This window comes from Aphelocoma coerulescens, chromosome 1 (genome assembly GCF_041296385.1).
Source record: "Aphelocoma coerulescens isolate FSJ_1873_10779 chromosome 1, UR_Acoe_1.0, whole genome shotgun sequence".
NCBI lineage: Eukaryota > Metazoa > Chordata > Aves > Passeriformes > Corvidae > Aphelocoma > Aphelocoma coerulescens.
The window spans coordinates 34,300,343-34,319,460 of NC_091013.1; the positions used below are offsets into that span (position 1 = coordinate 34,300,343).

General features: G+C 39.4%; 1 protein-coding gene across 4 annotated transcripts in view; it reads left to right on the forward strand.

Moving 5' to 3' along the window:
* The window catches only part of LOC138106318 (cohesin subunit SA-2-like), a 65,126-nt gene that overhangs the window by 19,411 nt on the left and 26,597 nt on the right, over window positions 1-19,118 (forward strand). For 2 of the 4 annotated variants that reach the window (XM_069006745.1, XM_069006754.1), the window contains exons 8-14: window positions 542-746; window positions 1,824-1,975; window positions 3,233-3,306; window positions 3,740-3,863; window positions 8,834-8,932; window positions 10,990-11,069; window positions 18,886-18,993. In XM_069006745.1, the coding sequence (XP_068862846.1) occupies window positions 542-746; window positions 1,824-1,975; window positions 3,233-3,306; window positions 3,740-3,863; window positions 8,834-8,932; window positions 10,990-11,069; window positions 18,886-18,993 (842 nt within the window). Of the gene's footprint in view, window positions 1-78; window positions 225-541; window positions 747-1,823; window positions 1,976-3,232; window positions 3,307-3,739; window positions 3,864-8,833; window positions 8,933-10,989; window positions 11,070-18,885; window positions 18,994-19,118 lie in introns of those variants that run through there. The other 2 variants (XM_069006763.1, XM_069006773.1) reach the window with 2 other exon arrangements.

Consider the following 19,118-nt stretch of genomic DNA (forward strand, 5'->3'; position numbering starts at 1 on the left):
AATGACCAAGTATTTGGCATTAAGCTTTAGCCTGATAAACTCCTCAAGCTGGCGGTGCTGCTGAGAAGAGCAGTCCCATCCTGTTCACACCACAGTTGTTTGTCTCCACTTTTCACTTAATTTTCTGACTGGGTTTTACCATGCTTTTGCAGGAAGAGGAAGTATAGGGAAGTGGGGAAGCACTGCTACCTGTGAGGAAGTAGAAGAGGCCAGGAGTGCTCATGGTTTATGCCAGTGAAAGTTACTTACTCTGCTCCTTCACACACTTTCTTCCTCCTTTGTCTGTTCACAGCTGCCTCGCATACATTGCTTTCAAATGTGAAATTTTTTGTGACAGTGGAGCTCTAATAAAGCTATTTTGTCTCTCTGCTTGCTTGTATTCTAGTTGCTTGTCCCTACTTTGGAATACTAACCATGAAAAAAGTTATGGGGGGGTGAAGTGAAACTGTCAGCAAAACTCTCTGATGTTCAGTGGGAGAGATGTGGTTGCACAAACAGAGCTAATTAGTGTGTTTTCTCTCAACTTTTCTTTCTTGTGCAGGACAATGAAGACTACCCACTCATCCGATCAGGACCCTATTGGAAGAAGTTCAAGGCCAATTTCTGTGAATTCATTGCAGTGCTTGTCCAGCAGTGCCAGTGCAGCATCCTGTATGATAACTACTTGATGGACACCATCATCTCGCTGCTTACAGGCTTAGCAGATTCCATGGTCAGAGCATTCAGGCACACAAGCACTTTGGCAGGTAAAATCACTTGCAGAGTTGCTGTAGAGGTGCTGAGTTTTATTGACTTGTGTAAAAACTGCTCTAAATCGAAAAACTGTTTACTGGAGCACTTCTCTTATGCACTGAGAGTACCTTCTTCCTAGTGTGTGTTATATAAATGTCTGTAATATAACCTGTTTGTTCCCATGGGCATCTGAATTGAATTTGAATGCTTTAGATACGATAGATCTGACCCAGTTTTTTCTTCAGAAAGAAATCTTCTTTAATGCCTGTCATGACTGACTTCAGAATTTTGCTGTTCTGAGTATTATATTTTTCAGTAAAATTTTCACAGTGTTCTATTTTGTTATTTTTCTCCCTCCACTAATTAATGTGATGAGGTTGTACTAAATGCTTCACCTAAAGAAGCTTCCTTTGGAGAGCTGCTATTCTTGTGGTTTCTGTGCTAAAAAGAACGTTGCTTGTTGCACGTTTTTGCTTCATGCACCATGATGACACTAAAGCTACTACTTTTTTTTCCCTAAAGCCAGTAAATACCCTCTTTGCCATGCAAAGAGCACTTAAAGTATAATTTATTCTAAAGTATGCTGTTTGCTTTGAGGGCTCAAAAAACCAACTTGTAATCTGTTCAAACAATCCAGCAGTCCTTAGAGGAATGGTGGGAATTTTTGTCAATTCCAGTAGTATATTAAGATTCCCAGCCATTTCTGAGCCAGCTTCATGTTTTTTTTTTTTTTTTTTTTTTTTTTTTGGTTACTGACAATCAGGTGTTCCACAATTCTAGATTCTTTTGCAGAAAAGTCAGAATTACATAAACTAGGAAGAGAGTTGTCCAGTAAATTACTTCTCTGACCAGAATTATGACCAAAAGTTATAAATCACCAGAAATAGAACTTAATTTTCCCTTTTTGGTCATTGTCTGCCTTTAAAATAAACACTGTCTTTTAAAACAAATTAGTATAATTTAGTAGTGTTCATATTTTGGATATAAACTGGATTTGGCTAACCATATCCTTTTTCTGGTAAAGTGGTGAATATGTTTATGCTGCATATCTCTGAGCTAAGCTAATTGTGCTGGGTTTGTTTCTTTTCTAGCAATGAAACTTCTGACAGCAGTTGTAGGCATCCATCTGAACCTTGATGTCAACAAACACAATGCTCAAAGATTGTATGAGGTGGAGAAGCAGAGGATAAGCGGCAAGAGGACCAGTTACAGACTTGATCAGCTAGAGAGAAAAAGGAAAGAGGTTAGGGAGGTGTCTTGTATGGGAGATGTGTGAACATGTAAAACAAGGATTGCTGACTGCTTGCTTTTGGGTCCCTGCAGCTCTTTGAGGTTTATATGTTTATCTAATGCATAGTGCAGAGCAGGTGTGACTGGCTAGATTAAGTGGTACAAAAATGACTAAGGTAATAACTGCCTTTTGTACTGTTAACCTGTGATGTGTGTCCTACTGATTGCTTTTCTGAATTGGCATCGTTAGCCCTTGATCTTCACACAAATACGGATTTACCCAGAAATTTATTTGTCTCAGTAGCTCTGGTGTTGTGGAGTGCAGTTTTGTATATGTTTGTACAAATTGTAAGCCCAGATTTTAGCGATGAATCAAAAAGGACGCACGATAACTGTCATTTCTGTGTAAGTAAAGCATTATAGAAACGGATTGAACTTCAGGGATGTCCAGTATCATTTTTGCTGTTCAGCTTCTGTTGTTTCTTCCCTGCTTAAACAGACAGCTCCTTTTCAACTCCCAGAGGCAGAGCTATAGCTGTAAAAAATAACTCTGGCTTGAGGGAGGAGGTGACTTGATGTATGAACATCAAGTATGGCTCCTTGTCTCCTGACCTTAGAATCACATATCTGTGTTCTGAGTTTTAGATGTCCGTGGACTTCTCTGTTACAGAAACAACACCATTTTTGTGGGAAGGAGTGTTTGGGTGAGACAGGATATTTTAGCATCATCATAAGTCTGATCTGATGGGAAAGACAGAGGAAATGGGTGTGTTGGAGGGAAAACCCAAACTTGTCACCCTTCCTGATGCTGTTGATGACAGAATATTTTTATTAGGTGACTTGGATTTTCAGAAGTTTTTTCAGGATTCAGTTTTTTAATATGCTGATTGTGTATTTTGAAAATTCCTTTGTCTACCTTTCTTCCATCTCTGTTCAAGTACATGGAAAGAGAGTTTGGATCTATGTGTGAAGATTGCTTAATAGTTGTGCTGTATATTTCTGTGTGATTTCTGATAGATCAAGATCCACCGTATCAAACAAGTACCTTGTTTCTCAGGCTAGCAGCTGGTATCTAATAAAGCTTTCCTTGGGATGTGGCTACAAAAAGGCCAGTTGCTAGTGCAGATACAGACCACTCATTTTATGTTGGTACCATGTGTAAACACCAGCAGTTTGCACCACAGTAGTGTTCCAAGGGCCCTAATGCAAATTTTTCGTGTGTAGTGTGTTGTGGGACCAATATTAACATTCAGTTCTCTTTGTATTTCAGTATGAGCATAAGCTTCTAGAGATACAGAACATGATGAATGCTATTTTCAAAGGGACATTTCTAAACCGTTACCGGTAAGAGTAAAAATAAAGCTGTGATATGTATCTGCATTCCCAAGAAACTCTTGCTCAGACTGTAGAGATATGAGAATCAAGTTAAACATCCTGGAGGCACTGATGGTGTCAAGGAAAGTGTAGCAGTTAAATAATTTTTAAGAATTTGGGCTTCCAAAAGAACCTCTTGAGTGTGTTCTTTCAGTTCTTCCTGCTGGCTGTAGAGCATCACATTTGTGAATGAGAAGATATCCAGAATTGCTAAATAGTTTGTGGCTAAAACTGGTGTAAGTGTTGATTGAAGACTAACTTATAATATTAATATGAAGATACTTGTAATATTTTGAATTATACATGCTTTTGCAATTCCAGAACATAAAAATATTGTAAATAATACAGTTGGTTTTAAAATTAATTTTTAATGTATTAATATTGCAATTTTATGATTTCACAGTGATGTTATCCCTGAAATCAGAGCAACTTGCATTGAAGAAATTAGCAGCTGGATTAAAACATACCCAGATGCTTTTTTGAATGACAGCTACTTAAAATATGTTGGGTGGATGCTGTATGATAAGGTAAAGTTTAAAATTTTTTTTTTACTTGGGGCAGCACATGGGATTTTTGTTTTAAAGTTTTCTTAAAGAATCCTAGCATTTAAATTTTTCAGAGAAGATGTTAAGGACTGTCGTGGTACAAAAAGAGTTTACTTTCTTCCCCAATTCAGGTTTTATTTTTAAAGCCATTTTAACACTAAAGAACAGAGAACATTTTTTCCAGTTCTGTGTGAATCCCTGTGTGTGCATTTATTTTTATATGTCACTGAATTGGGAGTTATTTCTGAATTGTAAAATGGCTTATATCCTTTGAGAGTGTTAAATGTTGACTGAAATTCTGCTTTTAGCTTGATGGACATTTAAAATTTTGTTTAAATTTATAAAAATGAGCAAATAAATATTGCCTATAGTAGAATAGTTCAATATTGCATTTCTCATCTGGAGTTGGACATAATACAGAAAATATTTACAGAAAGTCCAGCCATATCCCAGAGGGTTTTCTCCTTTTCCTTATAGTTTGTTTTTTCTTTTGAGTAGAGGCACATTTAAAAATCCTCCAAAACCCACCAAAACAAACAGTCAAAAAACCCAAAAGAAGTCAGTAAGTCCAAAACACCAAGCAATAGAACAAGATGCAATGGGCAAAAACTGATACCCTGGAAGTTGGCCTGGAATGTGAGGAAGAACTTCTTTACTGTGTGGGTGACTTCACTAGAAGAGATTGCCCAGAGAGGTTGTGGAGTCTCCCTCGCTGGAGATGTTCAGAACTGTCTGGACACAATCCTCTGCTAGGATGACCCTGCTTGAGCAGGGAGGTTGGACCAGATGATCCGCTGTGGTCCCCTCCAACCTGACCCATTCTGCTATTCTGTGAAAATACACCTTTTCTCTTGCTTCGAAAACGCATGAGAGAGACTTCAGAAGGATAGGAATATTTATCGGGAATAGCTGATTAGCGAAATCGACACGCTAGGCTTCTGCAGGCCGCGTTTGAAGGTGTCTGTAGCTCCTGTGTGCATCCCGAAACATCCCGGAATACATTGTGTCAGCTGCGGGCAATGTTTGTGTTCTGTGAATCAGGTTGTGCCCTGCCAGGGAGCCAGGAGGGGGAGCGCGAGGCTCCTGCTTCCCGGCGTTGTGCTGTCCCTCTAGAGGTGGCACTTGGGTTTTTAGGACGACAAATCTATCAGGAACTGCCGCTTTTTCCTGCATAAATTTTATCTCATCACAATATCTTTTTAGTACATGTTCAGTTTGGAGAATTCTCAAAAGAAAAAGTCGTTTTTTTGAAGATGATGTGTCTTCATTTGCAGTACTCTACAGTGAAAATTATCAGCTGGTGTCTCTGATTAATGCACACAGCTCACCCAGAGCCATTTACTGGAAACTGGAAATGGTTGTTTTTTTTCAAAAGCATTTTTTGTCTGAAAGCAATGCAGATGCAAGCAGAGTGAGATAAAGTGAAGTGTCTTCCATATTCTACATTTGGCTGAGACCTGATAGTGTGCCACTACTGGTGGCTGCAGTCCTGGCTGTGCTTTGTGCTTTGCTTGATTTCAAAATGAGAGCAGGGCATTTTTGGCATCCACAGGGGTAGCAGTGTTTTTATATACTGTCATGGTTTTAAGCCCAGCTGGAGATGAAACACCACACAGCCTTTCGCTCACCCCTTCCCTTCCCTTCCCTTCCCTTCCCTTCCCTTCCCTTCCCTTCCCTTCCCTTCCCTTCCCTTCCCTTCCCTTCCCTTCCCTTCCCTTCCCTTCCCTTCCCTTCCCTTCCCTTCCCTTCCCTTCCCTTCCCTTCCCTTCCCTTCCCTTCCCTTCCCTTCCCTTCCCTTCCCTTCCCTTCCCTTCCCTTCCCTTCCCTTCCCTTCCCTTCCCTTCCCTTCCCTTCCCTTCCCTTCCCTTCCCTTCCCTTCCCTTCCCTTCCCTTCCCTTCCCTTCCCTTCCCTTCCCTTCCCTTCCCTTCCCTTCCCTTCCCTTCCCTTCCCTCCTTAGCTGAAACCAGGACATACAAATGTAATTTCCCACTACTCTTAATAAGCATTTCTCTCCCACCTTGTTGGGGGTGGATGGCAAGAAACTGCTATCTCCCAGAGCAAACTTTCTTTTAGTATATATAACAGAGAAGTTTGCCAAATAATTTAGGCTGCAGAGTGGAACAACCACAAAAGTAGTCTGAGGGTGGGGGAAAACCTGGCCATCTACAGTGCTGTAAACAGAGATAAGGTTCAGTCATTTATGAGGATTTAAAGGGGAGAGAGGAAGGGGAAGTAAGTATAAAACTAACATTTTTGTCTTCAGAGTCTTATATTTGAAGATAAACAATCTTTCTTCCCCATGAGATACCATTTTGCCATTATAACCTCATATGAACCATTAAAAGATGTTCAAAATTGCATATGAGAATCTTCTTTGGCCTGCTAAGAACTGTGTAACAGTGCTATAAAGATATGCTTTCAAGTAGTTTATGTTCATCTGTTAGAAATAATTTAACTTTTTTGTTTTGAGGACCAAGGAACAGTTGATAATAAATCTGACAGTTGTTTGCATTTGGACGTTATGTGTAAGCCCAGTCACCTATCAGTGCATTTGTGAGACCCAGGCTCTTAACTTGTACTCAAAGGCTCTAGTTTTCTTCCAAGGGAATATACAGTGCCTAAATCAGCATTCAGATTGAATCAAACCAGTGCTGAACAGAGCAGCAGGTGTTAAGGGAAGTGCTGTGGAGAAAAGTCTGAGTTAGAGATCAGAAAAATGAAGACTGTGAAGAATAAGGATGGGAAAAGCAGAAGGCAGAACTAGCAAACAGGAAGGCAGAGACCATGGAGATGCACACTTGGGATGTCCGTGTTGGCCTAGCTTTGTCTGGAACTTCAGGGCAAGTTGTTGAGGTTTTCTCATTAGACCATGAAAAACACTCAAAGAAATCCTGTGGAAGCAGGAACATGCAGTTGAAATGAGCTTCTGTGTCCTGACCACGTGATCCTCCTGGCAAGCTACAGGAAATGTAAAGGGCTTTTAGTTTAGCCTTCTGTCCAGCGTGGCTGTAGAAACTGATCCCATGAGTATGGCCACTTATGAAATACTTTTTCAAATGGTCTTGTTAACATAGTAGTTTTCTGCTCATGTCTTTGGGCATATGTATGATATATATTCTGGGGGGGCTGGGGAGAGAGAGGGAAGCTTTTAAAATTGTTTTACCTCGAAAGACAGTTGGGTTGTCTTTGCTATCCAAGAATAACTCAGAAATAGACCTCCCTAGCTCATAATGTGGGGAGTGTTGACCCAGATGAAAACAGGAAAATAACAGAAGTAGTCATAGAAGTAGTTATTTGTTTCTGGTTACTAATTTCTCAGCATGTAAAGAAACATCCATGTATGGGGTCATGACTGAGAGCTTTTGGGTAGGAACAGGATACCTTAGAAGGGGTGTAGTATACTTTAATGTGTTACATTTTATGTCTGCAGGTCTATGCTTGACTCCACCTGACTGACAAATGACATTACCAGGCTCATGCCAAGAGCTAAATGGCCATTGAGCAAACGAGTGCACACTGTTGTGCCTTTTCCCAAGCACAAATTCAGTCCCTGTTCACAAGCAGGGTGTTGTGAAAAAGAACCAAGGGCAGCTGAAGCCAGTTTTGAAGTACATTGGCTGAGCTGAATTTGTGCTACTGTGCAGTGATGGGTGCCACCTTGGGACTGTCGGTGAGAGAGTTCTGTGCTGTGGCTGTAGGAAGCAGCAGATGTGGGCAACAGTCTCTTCCTCAGAAACTTTATAATTGAATTAAGATGTAGAATAAATACTGCTGGTGTGTCATGCACAGATTAGAGAGCAGTGTACATTGTTACCTGTTCATCTTTCATTTTATATTTCTAGCAAAAAGCTGTCTTAAGCAAAACTGTTAGTCAGAGCCTGCCACTGGGTATCATCCTTGGCTTTCCATCTAAGCAGGTGAACAGGAACTTGTAGCAATGGATAGCCTATGTGTAGGTGGTCTCCTTTCTTGGATTTCCATGTTTATTCTTACTGCTATTGTTAGCAAGTGGAATTAAGAAAGAAATATGAAGAGATTCAAAGCCTGCAAATCATTTAGTGTCTCTGCTGATAGCTTAGCATTATAAATTTACAGAACACATGATTTTTCTATGTTGGATCATCAAAATCACTTTCCTAATGCGATTTAAAACTTCGTCTTTGAAAGGTGTAGCAATATGCATGAGATAACTGAAAAGCTGGCTAAGGAAAAGACTTCTTTTTGAGGCATCTATGAAGCAGGAGTACTAATAGTATGAAATAACACCCTGTACAAATAAATATATTTTGCCTAAATTAACTAATTAGGCTGAATTCAAAGCAACCCTTTTCCTAGAATACTTAAAAGTACTGTGTCTAGCGTAAAATAGAAATAGGGAGAAAGCATGACACTTAACTCTGTAAGAATCCATAGTGATAAACCATTGCATTTCTGAGTTGTACCTCTTCCTCTGGGAATCTAGAGAAATCCAGAATTTCTTAGACTCCTTGTCTGTGTTTAACAATTGTCCCAGTGAACTGTTGAAAAGAAGCAAGCAAAGTCTGATATATGGGAGAGTGCTGGTTGTACTAAGTAGGTCATCCATACTCCTGCCTTTGTATCTTTAACAGATGAATAGCAAATCCCTGTATCTTTTGCAATCTGTTGCTTTTATTAACTGTGATGTCTGTGAGAGTTTCTTTCACTCTTAGGGAGCCTAACACGAACTTTGATGTTACCTTTAAGTTTGGCTCACTGCAGGCTTCCTCTGTGTGTGTGAGAGAGAGAGACGAGTGTGTGTACACAGACAAAATGGTACTGATGTTACTAATCAAGAAGATGGGGCAACATTTGAATAACCTGCAGTAGGAACCCGCAAAGAACTCTTATTTACATGATATAAATGCTGATAGTGAAAAACAAGGATATATATGTGTGTTTTACTGTTAGCCAATTTCTCTTTGTCTTGCAGCAAGCTGAAGTACGGTTGAAGTGTCTTCTGGGACTGCAGGGAATTTATAGCAGAAAAGAACTTGTTTCCAGGATGGATCTCTTTACTAACAGATTCAAGGTAAATAAATTACTGTTTGCTGTTTTTTTAAGTATAGGCTGGGTGTATGCACAGGACCTGATGTTTTGATCAGAGCTGATCTCCCCACTCTCTTGACTGAGAGGAACTTAGACTCCTGCAGAGACAGCCTTGTTGACTGAGTGGATGAAGGAGTTTTGCTGAGAAGTTTCTCTCTGTTTCTATGGAATCTTCCATTTCACTTTAGTTCACACAAAATGGTGTTAGTATGCACTGTGGTCAGTTGTCTCCGCCATTTATCCAGATTGGCCCAGATTTTTTTACAGGATCTTTGGCAGATGACAAAGAATTTCATATGCTAAAGATCCCCTTTTTGCTGCCCCTGATAATGGATTAACCTTGTAGGTAGCGGACTGGCTGTCCATGTATCACACTGATATGGGAATGTCTCTCTCTTGATCTACCATGTCAGTATGAGTCTTGAAGAAGGATCCCTTATCTCCTTTCTGAACAAATCAGGTGATACACTGTAGTTTTGAGAGCTTGTTTTGTGGCTTCACTGACCCTGTACTCTGCCTTTATCATTTTCCAACATCCTGACTCATTTAAGAAGTAAGCCCTTTACTTTTTTTAACCCTGGCCTTGGTAATGATTTTGTCAACTGCTCTTGTCCTAGCAGGGTTGCACCTTCTCAGTATTTGAATAACAAAGCTCAAGATGATGCAGCTGATATCTCAGTCCCTGTGAATCACGACATGATTCAATGTCAGGACAAATCAATGCCTGCATGTGGTGGCAATCAGTGTTCTTTTTGCAAAAGGTGCAGGGCTTACTTGTATATCAAAGCAGTTGCTAATAGTAAAAAATTCCTATCAGATATCCTCGAAGAATAAGAAATAGATTAATATTGGTATCTTAGTAATAAATTATTCAGAATGAAACTTGGCTATCTAAGACTGACCCCTGTTTTATATGATTATGTGGTAGTCCCTTATCTTTCTGTCTGCTGTAAGCTGTGTAACCAAATGCAGGGTTGGTGTTCAATAAAGACTGATGAAATAGCTCCAGGCTGTTTGTACTGTGATCTCCCTGTGTGGAGGACGCAGTATAAATGGATTATTGCAAACTCCATCCCCCAGTCCAACCCCCCACCCAAAAACAACTCCTTTCCCTCTAAACAAAAGAAATCCAAACAGCCACACAAGAAATACAAGTTTAAAAATTTAAATCATGCTTTCTCAGTGATGGGGAATGTAATCATATAACCATCAATCCATTTCCTGCAAATGGGAGTTACACATGCTCCCTCTGTTACCCTTGAGTGTTCAAACTCAGAATTAGTGGACTTACATACCTTCCAGCTGGATTGTGAGAAAAAGGAAGGTGCAAAGGAAAATGAATGCAGAGATTTAGAATTCATATGTTAAATGGGGAAACTGTTAGTCCCAAATCAAGCAAGTCTAAAGGTGTAATATATCTTAAAGATATAGGCCACACTGAGGTGTGCAAGTTCTTCGTTCCGTGGGATGGGAAGTTTTTTTCCAGTTTTCTGAGCTGTTTGCTTGTGTACTAAGTTACAATATTGTGAATCCTGGAGGTCAGCAATGTTGCTGCTATGCCATGAGGTATCTTTATGACTTAAGCTCTAACTGTCTTTCCAGCAAGGCATTGACTTCTATAATGTGCAGGTGCAGGCACTTTACTGTTAATGGGAGAAACTGATTATATAATCCTTGTAATTTGAGGCTTACCTTCATTTAACATACTGAAGTGCCAGTAGTAACATCTTAGAAACAAGTTGTCAGTCACTTTTAATTTGTAGTGTGTAGTTGATTTCTTGTGAACGCATACATTACATCTATAAAAAATATCATATTACTGCATGATTAATTCAGTTAAAAATTAACATGCTGTTAATTTTCAGGGGCTGGGGAACTACTTGGTAGTAATCAAGTTGCCTTATGTCTCTTAGGAAATAGCTACTGAAATAAAAATAAATCTCTGCTGTACTAGTGTAGATGATCTAGCTGTAGCAAAAATACATGTTTATTGAGAATAAACCATGTTACATCTTTTTATTGTCATTTTACATCCATTAGGATCGAATTGTGTCCATGCCTCTGGACAAGGACCATGAAGTAGCAGTTCAAGCCATGAAACTCTTGATGCTTATGTCACAGTAAATAATTTCTTTTTTAATTTACTGTATTGTTTTAATGGCAACAAGATCCAGGTACAATCCTGATGAATCTTCCTGTAATCAGTTACTTGTTGGGAAACAGTTGCTTCTGGCAGGATGTGAGTTACAGGTAAAGCTGCTCAAGACATGGCATTTTCTTTCTGCTGGAAATGCCAATGTTAAGAAAATCCTTGTGCTGAGATTCAATCTGAAAACTACATTTTTATATCTTTACATTTCCCTCTGAAAGAAAATTCCACCTTTTTAAATTTTGGCTTTTCTCAAAAAGAGCATTTGACTGCCTTGGGGGAAGTTCCCACTGAAGATGGGGTCCCCACCCCATCTTCTGTCCCAGGATTGCCAGGCCTTGACCAGGAGCTTGGAGAACTCTGCCATCTTCCCTGTGTCTGCACCTGATGCAGGGAGCCTTGAACTTTGAGGCTGTTGCTACAATTTGGACTTTCGGATTCTTGGCTCGAGGGCAGAGAATCTGGTAGCCTTTGAGCCCATAGCAGACTGACTGACAAGAAATGAGCAAGTGTTTGACACTTTGGTTTTGCTGAGGTGGAAAACCAACGGAAGAGTTGTTTTCTCTGGAAATTTACTTGCTGGCCATAGATTTGGTAGGATAATGGCAAGCTTGAAGTGTGGGGAAGAATTAGACTTAGCATTACAAAAGTATATAAATATTACTGTGATGCATCCTTGAGCAGCATGTTTATTTTAGAAATGTCTTTATTTGCAAAGTATGTGTAGAATAAATTTTCTGTCCCTCTTCTTCAAAGCGAAATGGGAATAAAATCTTCACTGCATTCCATTGGTAATACAGTTGAGATGTTAGGACTCAGTGTCTCTTCTGTCTGAGAGTGTAAGTTGAATTTTGGTGATACAGATGCTTATTTCCATGTACAGCATGACACATTGTCCAATAGCCTTGTGGGATTTGCTTCTCTATTTAAGCCAGAAGTATTGGTCATTGCTAGAGGAGCATGTAGACCTTAGTGGTCCAACTAATATGGTGTTGTAGATATTTACATTAAATTCCAAGTATGTTTGTATATTGAAGTGCTGCTTTCTAGTCTCCTATCTCACTTCACATTCCACTGGTTTGAATGGCATTTTTCCAGGCCTCCTTCAATAGGCACATCAGAGCAGCATATGATGCTGTGAACACTGCACCCTCTTCGGAAGGTAGTGCCATTGTTTGGGCCTCACTAGTAGTAGCCAGGGTTATATTGTTCCTGTGTTCACAATGTCCATTTCTACATCCCTTGGTTCCCCATGGTGCCTAGCTGTTGGAACAAAGCACAATGCCATGTCCATGGATAATGTGTCCCTGTGCTAGGAGGAGCAGCTCACCATTGTTGAAGTACAAAGATTCCATACACCCGCTATGGCTGCACTTGTTCCGTATCTGAATTAACAAGAGCTATATTGGCACTGCAGCTGTTTATCATCTCTGGCTTTATTATAAGGGATCATGTTCTCATTAATGCAAGCTGCAGCTATAAAAGTTTGATCAATGTTTCTTTTTCCCTGAAGCAATTTTTTTCAGAATTTTGCTTAAATATGGTTTCTAGTGTGAAGAAATGCCTTCTAAAGTTTTCTGAATGGTATTTTCCATCACAAGATGTAATTTTCATAAGTAAAATTAATACTTTATAAAATTGTTTTTAATAAGGCTGTGTAGATGCCTAGCAAATACATTTTCTTTCTTTTTGCTCATCTGTTGCATAGCCATCCTGCTTTTTTCCACTGTTCCCCCCCAGTTGCTCTTAGCCCTGCTGATTTGGCTTAATTATTGGAGTGGTGAAAGTGTGAGCTGGGGACTCAATAAGCAAATTCAACAACAGCTCTTCTCTTAGATAAGAGTAGTGCTGACCAGTCTATAACTCTGTGTGAAGAGAATGCAGACAATATAGACAGTCGTATGTACATGTTTCTTAATAAAAGCCTGCATCAAGATCCTTTTCTAGCAGGGGAAAAGCTGATGCCTTAGTACCTACAATAGTGGCAGAAAGGACTTACTGCTGGCACTGCAGAAGCAAAGACCTGCAGGGCTGCTGTGTCTCAGATAGGTGTGTCTCATAGCTCAGAACCAGTGTCTGGATATTGAGCAGTGATGCTACTTGATATGTGCGGTAAAGCATGAAATGGAGTTGGGGACAGCAACTCCCCTGCCTTAAAGGGGATAATAGAATAATAAATGACAGCTTGTATAAATGGCATGGCTACTAGTATGCACTGGTGTAATAAAATTTTTGCCATTTTTGTCATGCTGTCTTGGCTTCTCTTTGAATGACTAATTTTTGTCATCTGCAAATTTGGCAACTGAATTCAAGCGGCCCAACTTGCATTTTTAGTGAGATGTGAAAGATCTTTCAGGTCAAGTTTCTCTTTTTAAAGCTACTGGCAAGAATCTCTATCTGAATTCCCTATATTTGATCTGGAATCATTAATTATTTAAAAAAAATAATATAATCTTAACTGGTGAGGTACTGACCTTCAGAACATATCTCTAATCTTGGAATAAAAATTTTGTTGTGTCATGATGTGAGTCATCAAGATGCAAGGCCAGGAGTAGTTTTTTTTCTTCCAATAGTTTTTCTTGGGAAAAATATATTATGTAAGTAACTTTCTTTTACTGACTTCCAGAGTAGTATTTTGGGTGAGTATAGCAGCTAATTGACCATTTTTGTGATGTTTTACAGTGGCAGCAGAGCTGTGCTCCATGTATGTTAGTAACAGGTTTGAGCATCTCTTAACCATGACTGCATTCCAGTCCTGTGGAATATCCACTGACTTTATATTCTCTCTCTTGATAGCTAGAGAGGCAGTGAAAACACTGATCTTTTCAATTCACTTATATGTATTACATTATTAAAAAAAAAATCCCAGTGCTGATTCAGAACTGTCTTGCTATGCATAGACTTAGTTTTTTTCAAATCCATATTTGTATTTTGTTCTTGTGTATCTCTGTGAGCTGAGATTTTTTTTCCTTCTTGTTTGTTGCATGTTGTCTCAATTGAATGCCAGTCTTTGGGCTAGTAGTTTTCTATTTTTGCACAGCATGATGCGATCCTGAAACTGAAATGAGCCTATGAGGTTTAGCATAATAGAAATTATTAATGGTACTGAATTATGCATAATTGTTAGCATTAATGTTGCAAAGGATCTGACAGGGAATAGAACTAGGAAAGAAATAAAGAGGGAGAAAACATGAGTGACAATGAGAGACCAAGGTATCTTACTGAAAACATTGCCTTTTAGGAGGCGAATTAGTTTAGTGTGCCTACTGCTAGACAATTCTGTTAATTTTTGTGTGCTTAACTACCTAAAAGAGTAGAGGGATTATGGAAAAGAGCAGCAAAAGTAATTGGGTAACTGCAGTAGATGCATGGGGGAAGGTTACAGGTGGTGCGGGTAAGGGCACAAATCTACAATTAGCTTGAATATGTAAATAGCACAGGGGAAAATGACTGTGATTTACATTAGTTAAATGTAACTAGAAATTACACTGAGTTTTAAACACAAACCATATCATTCTGCCACAGCATAATCACAGTGTATATGCTAATCCTATTGTAAGTGCGTGGGAAAGGACTATTGTTACATTGTAATGGCAACCATGTTGTCATTTTGCTGATCACCAAAGTGTGTCTTCAAATACCTGCAAATGAGAGCTGGGGAGCTGTAATCTGGAGATTACAGAACAGATTAGTAGGACATGATTTCTGTACTTAAAAATTTTTATTGCAGACATTAGAATACTTTCAGCATATGTTTTTTTGGTTGATAGTGCTCAGTGTACAAATACTGCTTGTACAATGCATCTGCAAATTTGGATGTTTAACTTGACTTAATTTTAAATGCAAAGTGAACAGATTCTTTTTTGACTGAGATGCTATACCTTGGATTGTTAATCACTATAATGTGTACCAGATCTTACCGTGCACAGCCACTAAAAACAAAGACTGGAGTAATACTCTGTAAAGTGCATCAGGTGTGTTTTTATTTTACTGTTGTGATTTTGATGGATATCCATGGTATGAGTAGCAGCACAGACCAAGTCAAGCAACTCCAGCAGTCATACCTCTTGCTTGCAACAAAATGAAACAAAAAGCAAGATATGAAATCTTCCAACTGGTGCCATATGCAGAACAAAATGGGTCTGTGATCTTCCTCTAGAATGTCCCAGTTTCTTCTTTGTGACATGTTCACACTGAAGTGCAGAGAAAATGGTATGTCATGAGATTGGTATGTGGAAGGCCATGCCTGTTTATTTTTAGGCACCTAAACACTTGCAGGCACTTCTGGCTTAACCTTTATCTGTTGCTTGGCATTCTGAGGGCTGTGAATTGGCAGCAGTATTATTGCTGTATTTGAAGTATTCTTTGTGTGGTTGATGATTGGCTTATGTATGTAAGAATGAAAGGCACCTGTTTTCTGTGGTAGTGTTAGTGCTGGTTGTAGCAGGTGTAGTCAAGTGCTGCTGCTTGCAAAGGTAGGTAAAATGCCTGAGCACTCATTTCAGTGGGAGTTATGAATATAAACCTCATTGTGGCTCAGAGAGTAGTGGTTGAACAGTAATAGTAGTAGTAGTACACACAGGTGTTCCCTCCCACTCAAGAAAGAAAAAAACCTGAAAGATCAGGTGCTCAAGTGGTGTCAGGAGTGTCTGTCAGCTTGTGCTGCAAAGAAAATAGATTCTTCTCCCTTCCTTTGCTTCTCTGCTGTTTGGGGGTGCTTCATTTGCAGCTGGAGCTGTTGCACCTGACCTTGTATGTCTTGAGGAGGCAGGAAATAACACTGCACTAGATTAATGTAGCTGGCAAATTCCCAGGCTCCTAGAAGACAGTTAAAAACAGGGAGGTTGGGATTTTGGAAATCACAGAATTGCTGAAGTTAGAAGAGTTGTCTGGTCCAACCCCCTACTCAAGAAGGGCCACATAGAGCACCTTGCCCAGGACTGCACCCAAATGGCTTTTGAGTATCTCCAGCAATGGAGACACCACAACCTCCCTGAGCAGCTGTGCTAGTCCTCTCTCACCCTCACATGAAAAACATGTTTCCCGATGTTCAGAAGGAGACTCCTGTGTTTCAGTTTGTGCCTGTTGCTTCTGGTCCTGGGCACCACTGAGCAGAGCCTATCTCTGTCTTCTTACTCCCTCCACCAGATTTACTAAAACCCCCCTGAAGCTTCTTTCTTCCAGGCTGAACAATCCCAGCTCCCTTGACCTTTCCTCAAAGGAGAGATGCTCCAGTCCCAGGAGAGATGATCCCCAGATCATCTTTGTGACCCTTCCTTGGTCTCTCCCCAGTATGTCTCTTGTCCTGGGGAGCCCAGCCCTGGACCCAGCACTCCAGGTGTGGCTTCACCAGTGCTGTGTAGAGAGGAAGGATCAACTCCTCAAACCTGCTGGTAACACTTAATGCAGACTGAGATACCATTCACCTTCTTTTCAGCATTGGTGGCTAATGTCAACTTGGTGTCCACCAGGATCCCCAGGTTTTTTCCTAAGGATAGAAAGTACCTATGGAAAGGCAGTTTCATTAGTACTGGAAAGGAAGAGTCCTTAATTTCTATCCAGAGAGACAGATATTGCTGAGCCCTTCAAGCTATCTGAACAATTTAGTCAAGGAGCTCTTTTAAAAGAGAAACATTTAGGTATTGCATTCATAATTTCTATAAATATGCTAAAGAGAGAAAACCTGAAATACAAAGAAGAAAAAATTTAAATATAAAAAAATGTGTATGCTTGACTGGCGTGTTCATGCAGGAAATTCCATTTAAGCATAAGAAAAAAGTTTTTCACTGTGGGAGTGATCCAGTGCTGGAACATATTGCCAGAGATGTTGTAGAGTCTTTGACTTCATAGACTGGACACAGCCTTCATCAACCTGCTGTAGCTGATCCTCTTGTGAGCAGGGGGTTGGATCAGATGATCTGCAGAGGTGCTGACCATCCTCAGCGCTCTGTGATTCTGTAGTGGTTCAATCTAGATCACTGTATGTTTGTGTAGAAATTTCTTGTATTCCAAGCTGTCCACTTGGTTTTGAAAAAAACAATGTTTTGGGGAAAAAAAAATAGATAGAGAAAATGACAAAGACATCTTCATGGAAACCAGTGCTCTAAAATAACTGAATAATAGATTAACATTAAAAAGAATGAAAGAAACCTTGTCAGACTGCTAGTTTATTTCTGTAAATTCCCCATACTATTTTAATACTTGTTATATCATGTCTTTTTATTCCTGTAAGTGCTCTTTACTGTCATTCTTTGTTCTACTCTCAATTGTCAAACTTGTAGAAGTTTAATAAATTTGATCATTTATGGCTTTACAGGACGCACCACTGCTTGTTCATATGCTCTAGTGCACCATTTTACTTCTTTCATTTTTTTACTGTTTAACATCAATAAACACATTTTTACTCTACTTTCCCAGTTCTGTAGATGGTTGAATGAATGACATAAATATTTTCCTTTATGCTGATTTCTTGATGTGTATTATCAGACAACTTCCTGTATGGCCTATTACTGCAAATGTATGCTCAAGGTAATTGCATGTTTAAACAGTCTGCCAAAACCTGCCTTAAGTATGTAAGGCAGCTTTTATTTCACATTATCCTGTGAGACTGATTCATCACTTTTGGAGACATACCATTAGCACTCTCATTTAAAGACCTTTTTAATGGATGCTCCAGTGGTACTCTCACCTAATGTGAGCTCACTTCTTTTTCAGTCAGGTTGGAGGATATTTTGGGGCTTTCTGACTTGTGAGGATGCTAAAGGATGTAGTGGGTTGGAGACAAATGGGCAAGCACAGGAAGGACTGCGGATTTTTTTTGGACATCACACTTAGCAAGAGAATAGCATGACTTCTCAGTTCTAGAGAGGGTATTGGACCACATCTGTAGATGGTTTTAAAATGTTACTACTCAAGGATTGAATGCAATGATAAATAAAAAACCTTCCCTCTCACCTGGGTGTAGAAAGTTTAAGGGTCTCATATGTTGCTCTTTCATTCTCTGAAGTAGCCTAGTCCAGTGACATTGTTGTGGCAGCAAGAAGCAGGTATTTGGAAACTGTAATGCTTGCTTTGGACTTCCCTGATCTGGTATCTCTTCTTTGGGTTATTCAACCTTGATGCTTCAGTTTCTCTTTGTAAAAGTTTGATATGGATACCATTTCTACCTCTCAGAGAGAGTGTTCTAGGTTTACTAGTTGGCATATGGTATTCTCAAGATGTGTAGCTGAATGAAAAAAGTCATGACTTTGAATGTGCTTGTGCAGAGAGGTTCCAGCCATAGGTGTGCCATCAAGAATGTGTTTCGATTTCTTTTTAGGTGGGACTCTGTACAAGTGTAGTGTAATAGAATATGGGTTTTAAAATACTGGAATAAATAACTTAAAAATAATTTGTACTACAAAATGAAGGTTTCTTATTGTTTATTATCTTCTATGGTGAACATCTAAGCATGAAGTAGAGGCATGATTTTCCTGTTTTATTACTCTTGCCCTTTTTACCGTGATCACTAATCAACCGTAATTATACTTTAAATTAATGTTCATGTCTATGCAGTGGGCCTGATTTATCATGGCTTGCACAGACTGTTTCTCTACACAGTGAGTAAAAGAACACTGCCAATTTTGTTTGAGAGCATTTTTAGAAATGCCCTACAAAAATTTACACATAGCTGTGTAAACAAGTAGCACGGTTATGGAGAATCAAGTCTAGTGAAAGCTGGACATAGCATTCATACTGTTCTTTGCAGATAAACCTGGTCTATAACTTCCGTTGTTATTTTTGCCTAGGAACTGTGAGGATGTGTTATCAGCTGAAGACTGTGAAATGTTGCACCAGTTTGTTTATACCACACACCGTCCGCTTGCAGTAGCAGCTGGGGAATTCCTTTATAAAAGGTATCCCTGCCTACTTCTTGCATATTCTCATTTGTTTTGGAACGAAGGTGGATTTATTTAAGGGGGATATTAAGCATTACTTTTTCTGCTGAAAGTGTGTTTCTTCTGGTGAATCAGAAGAGAAG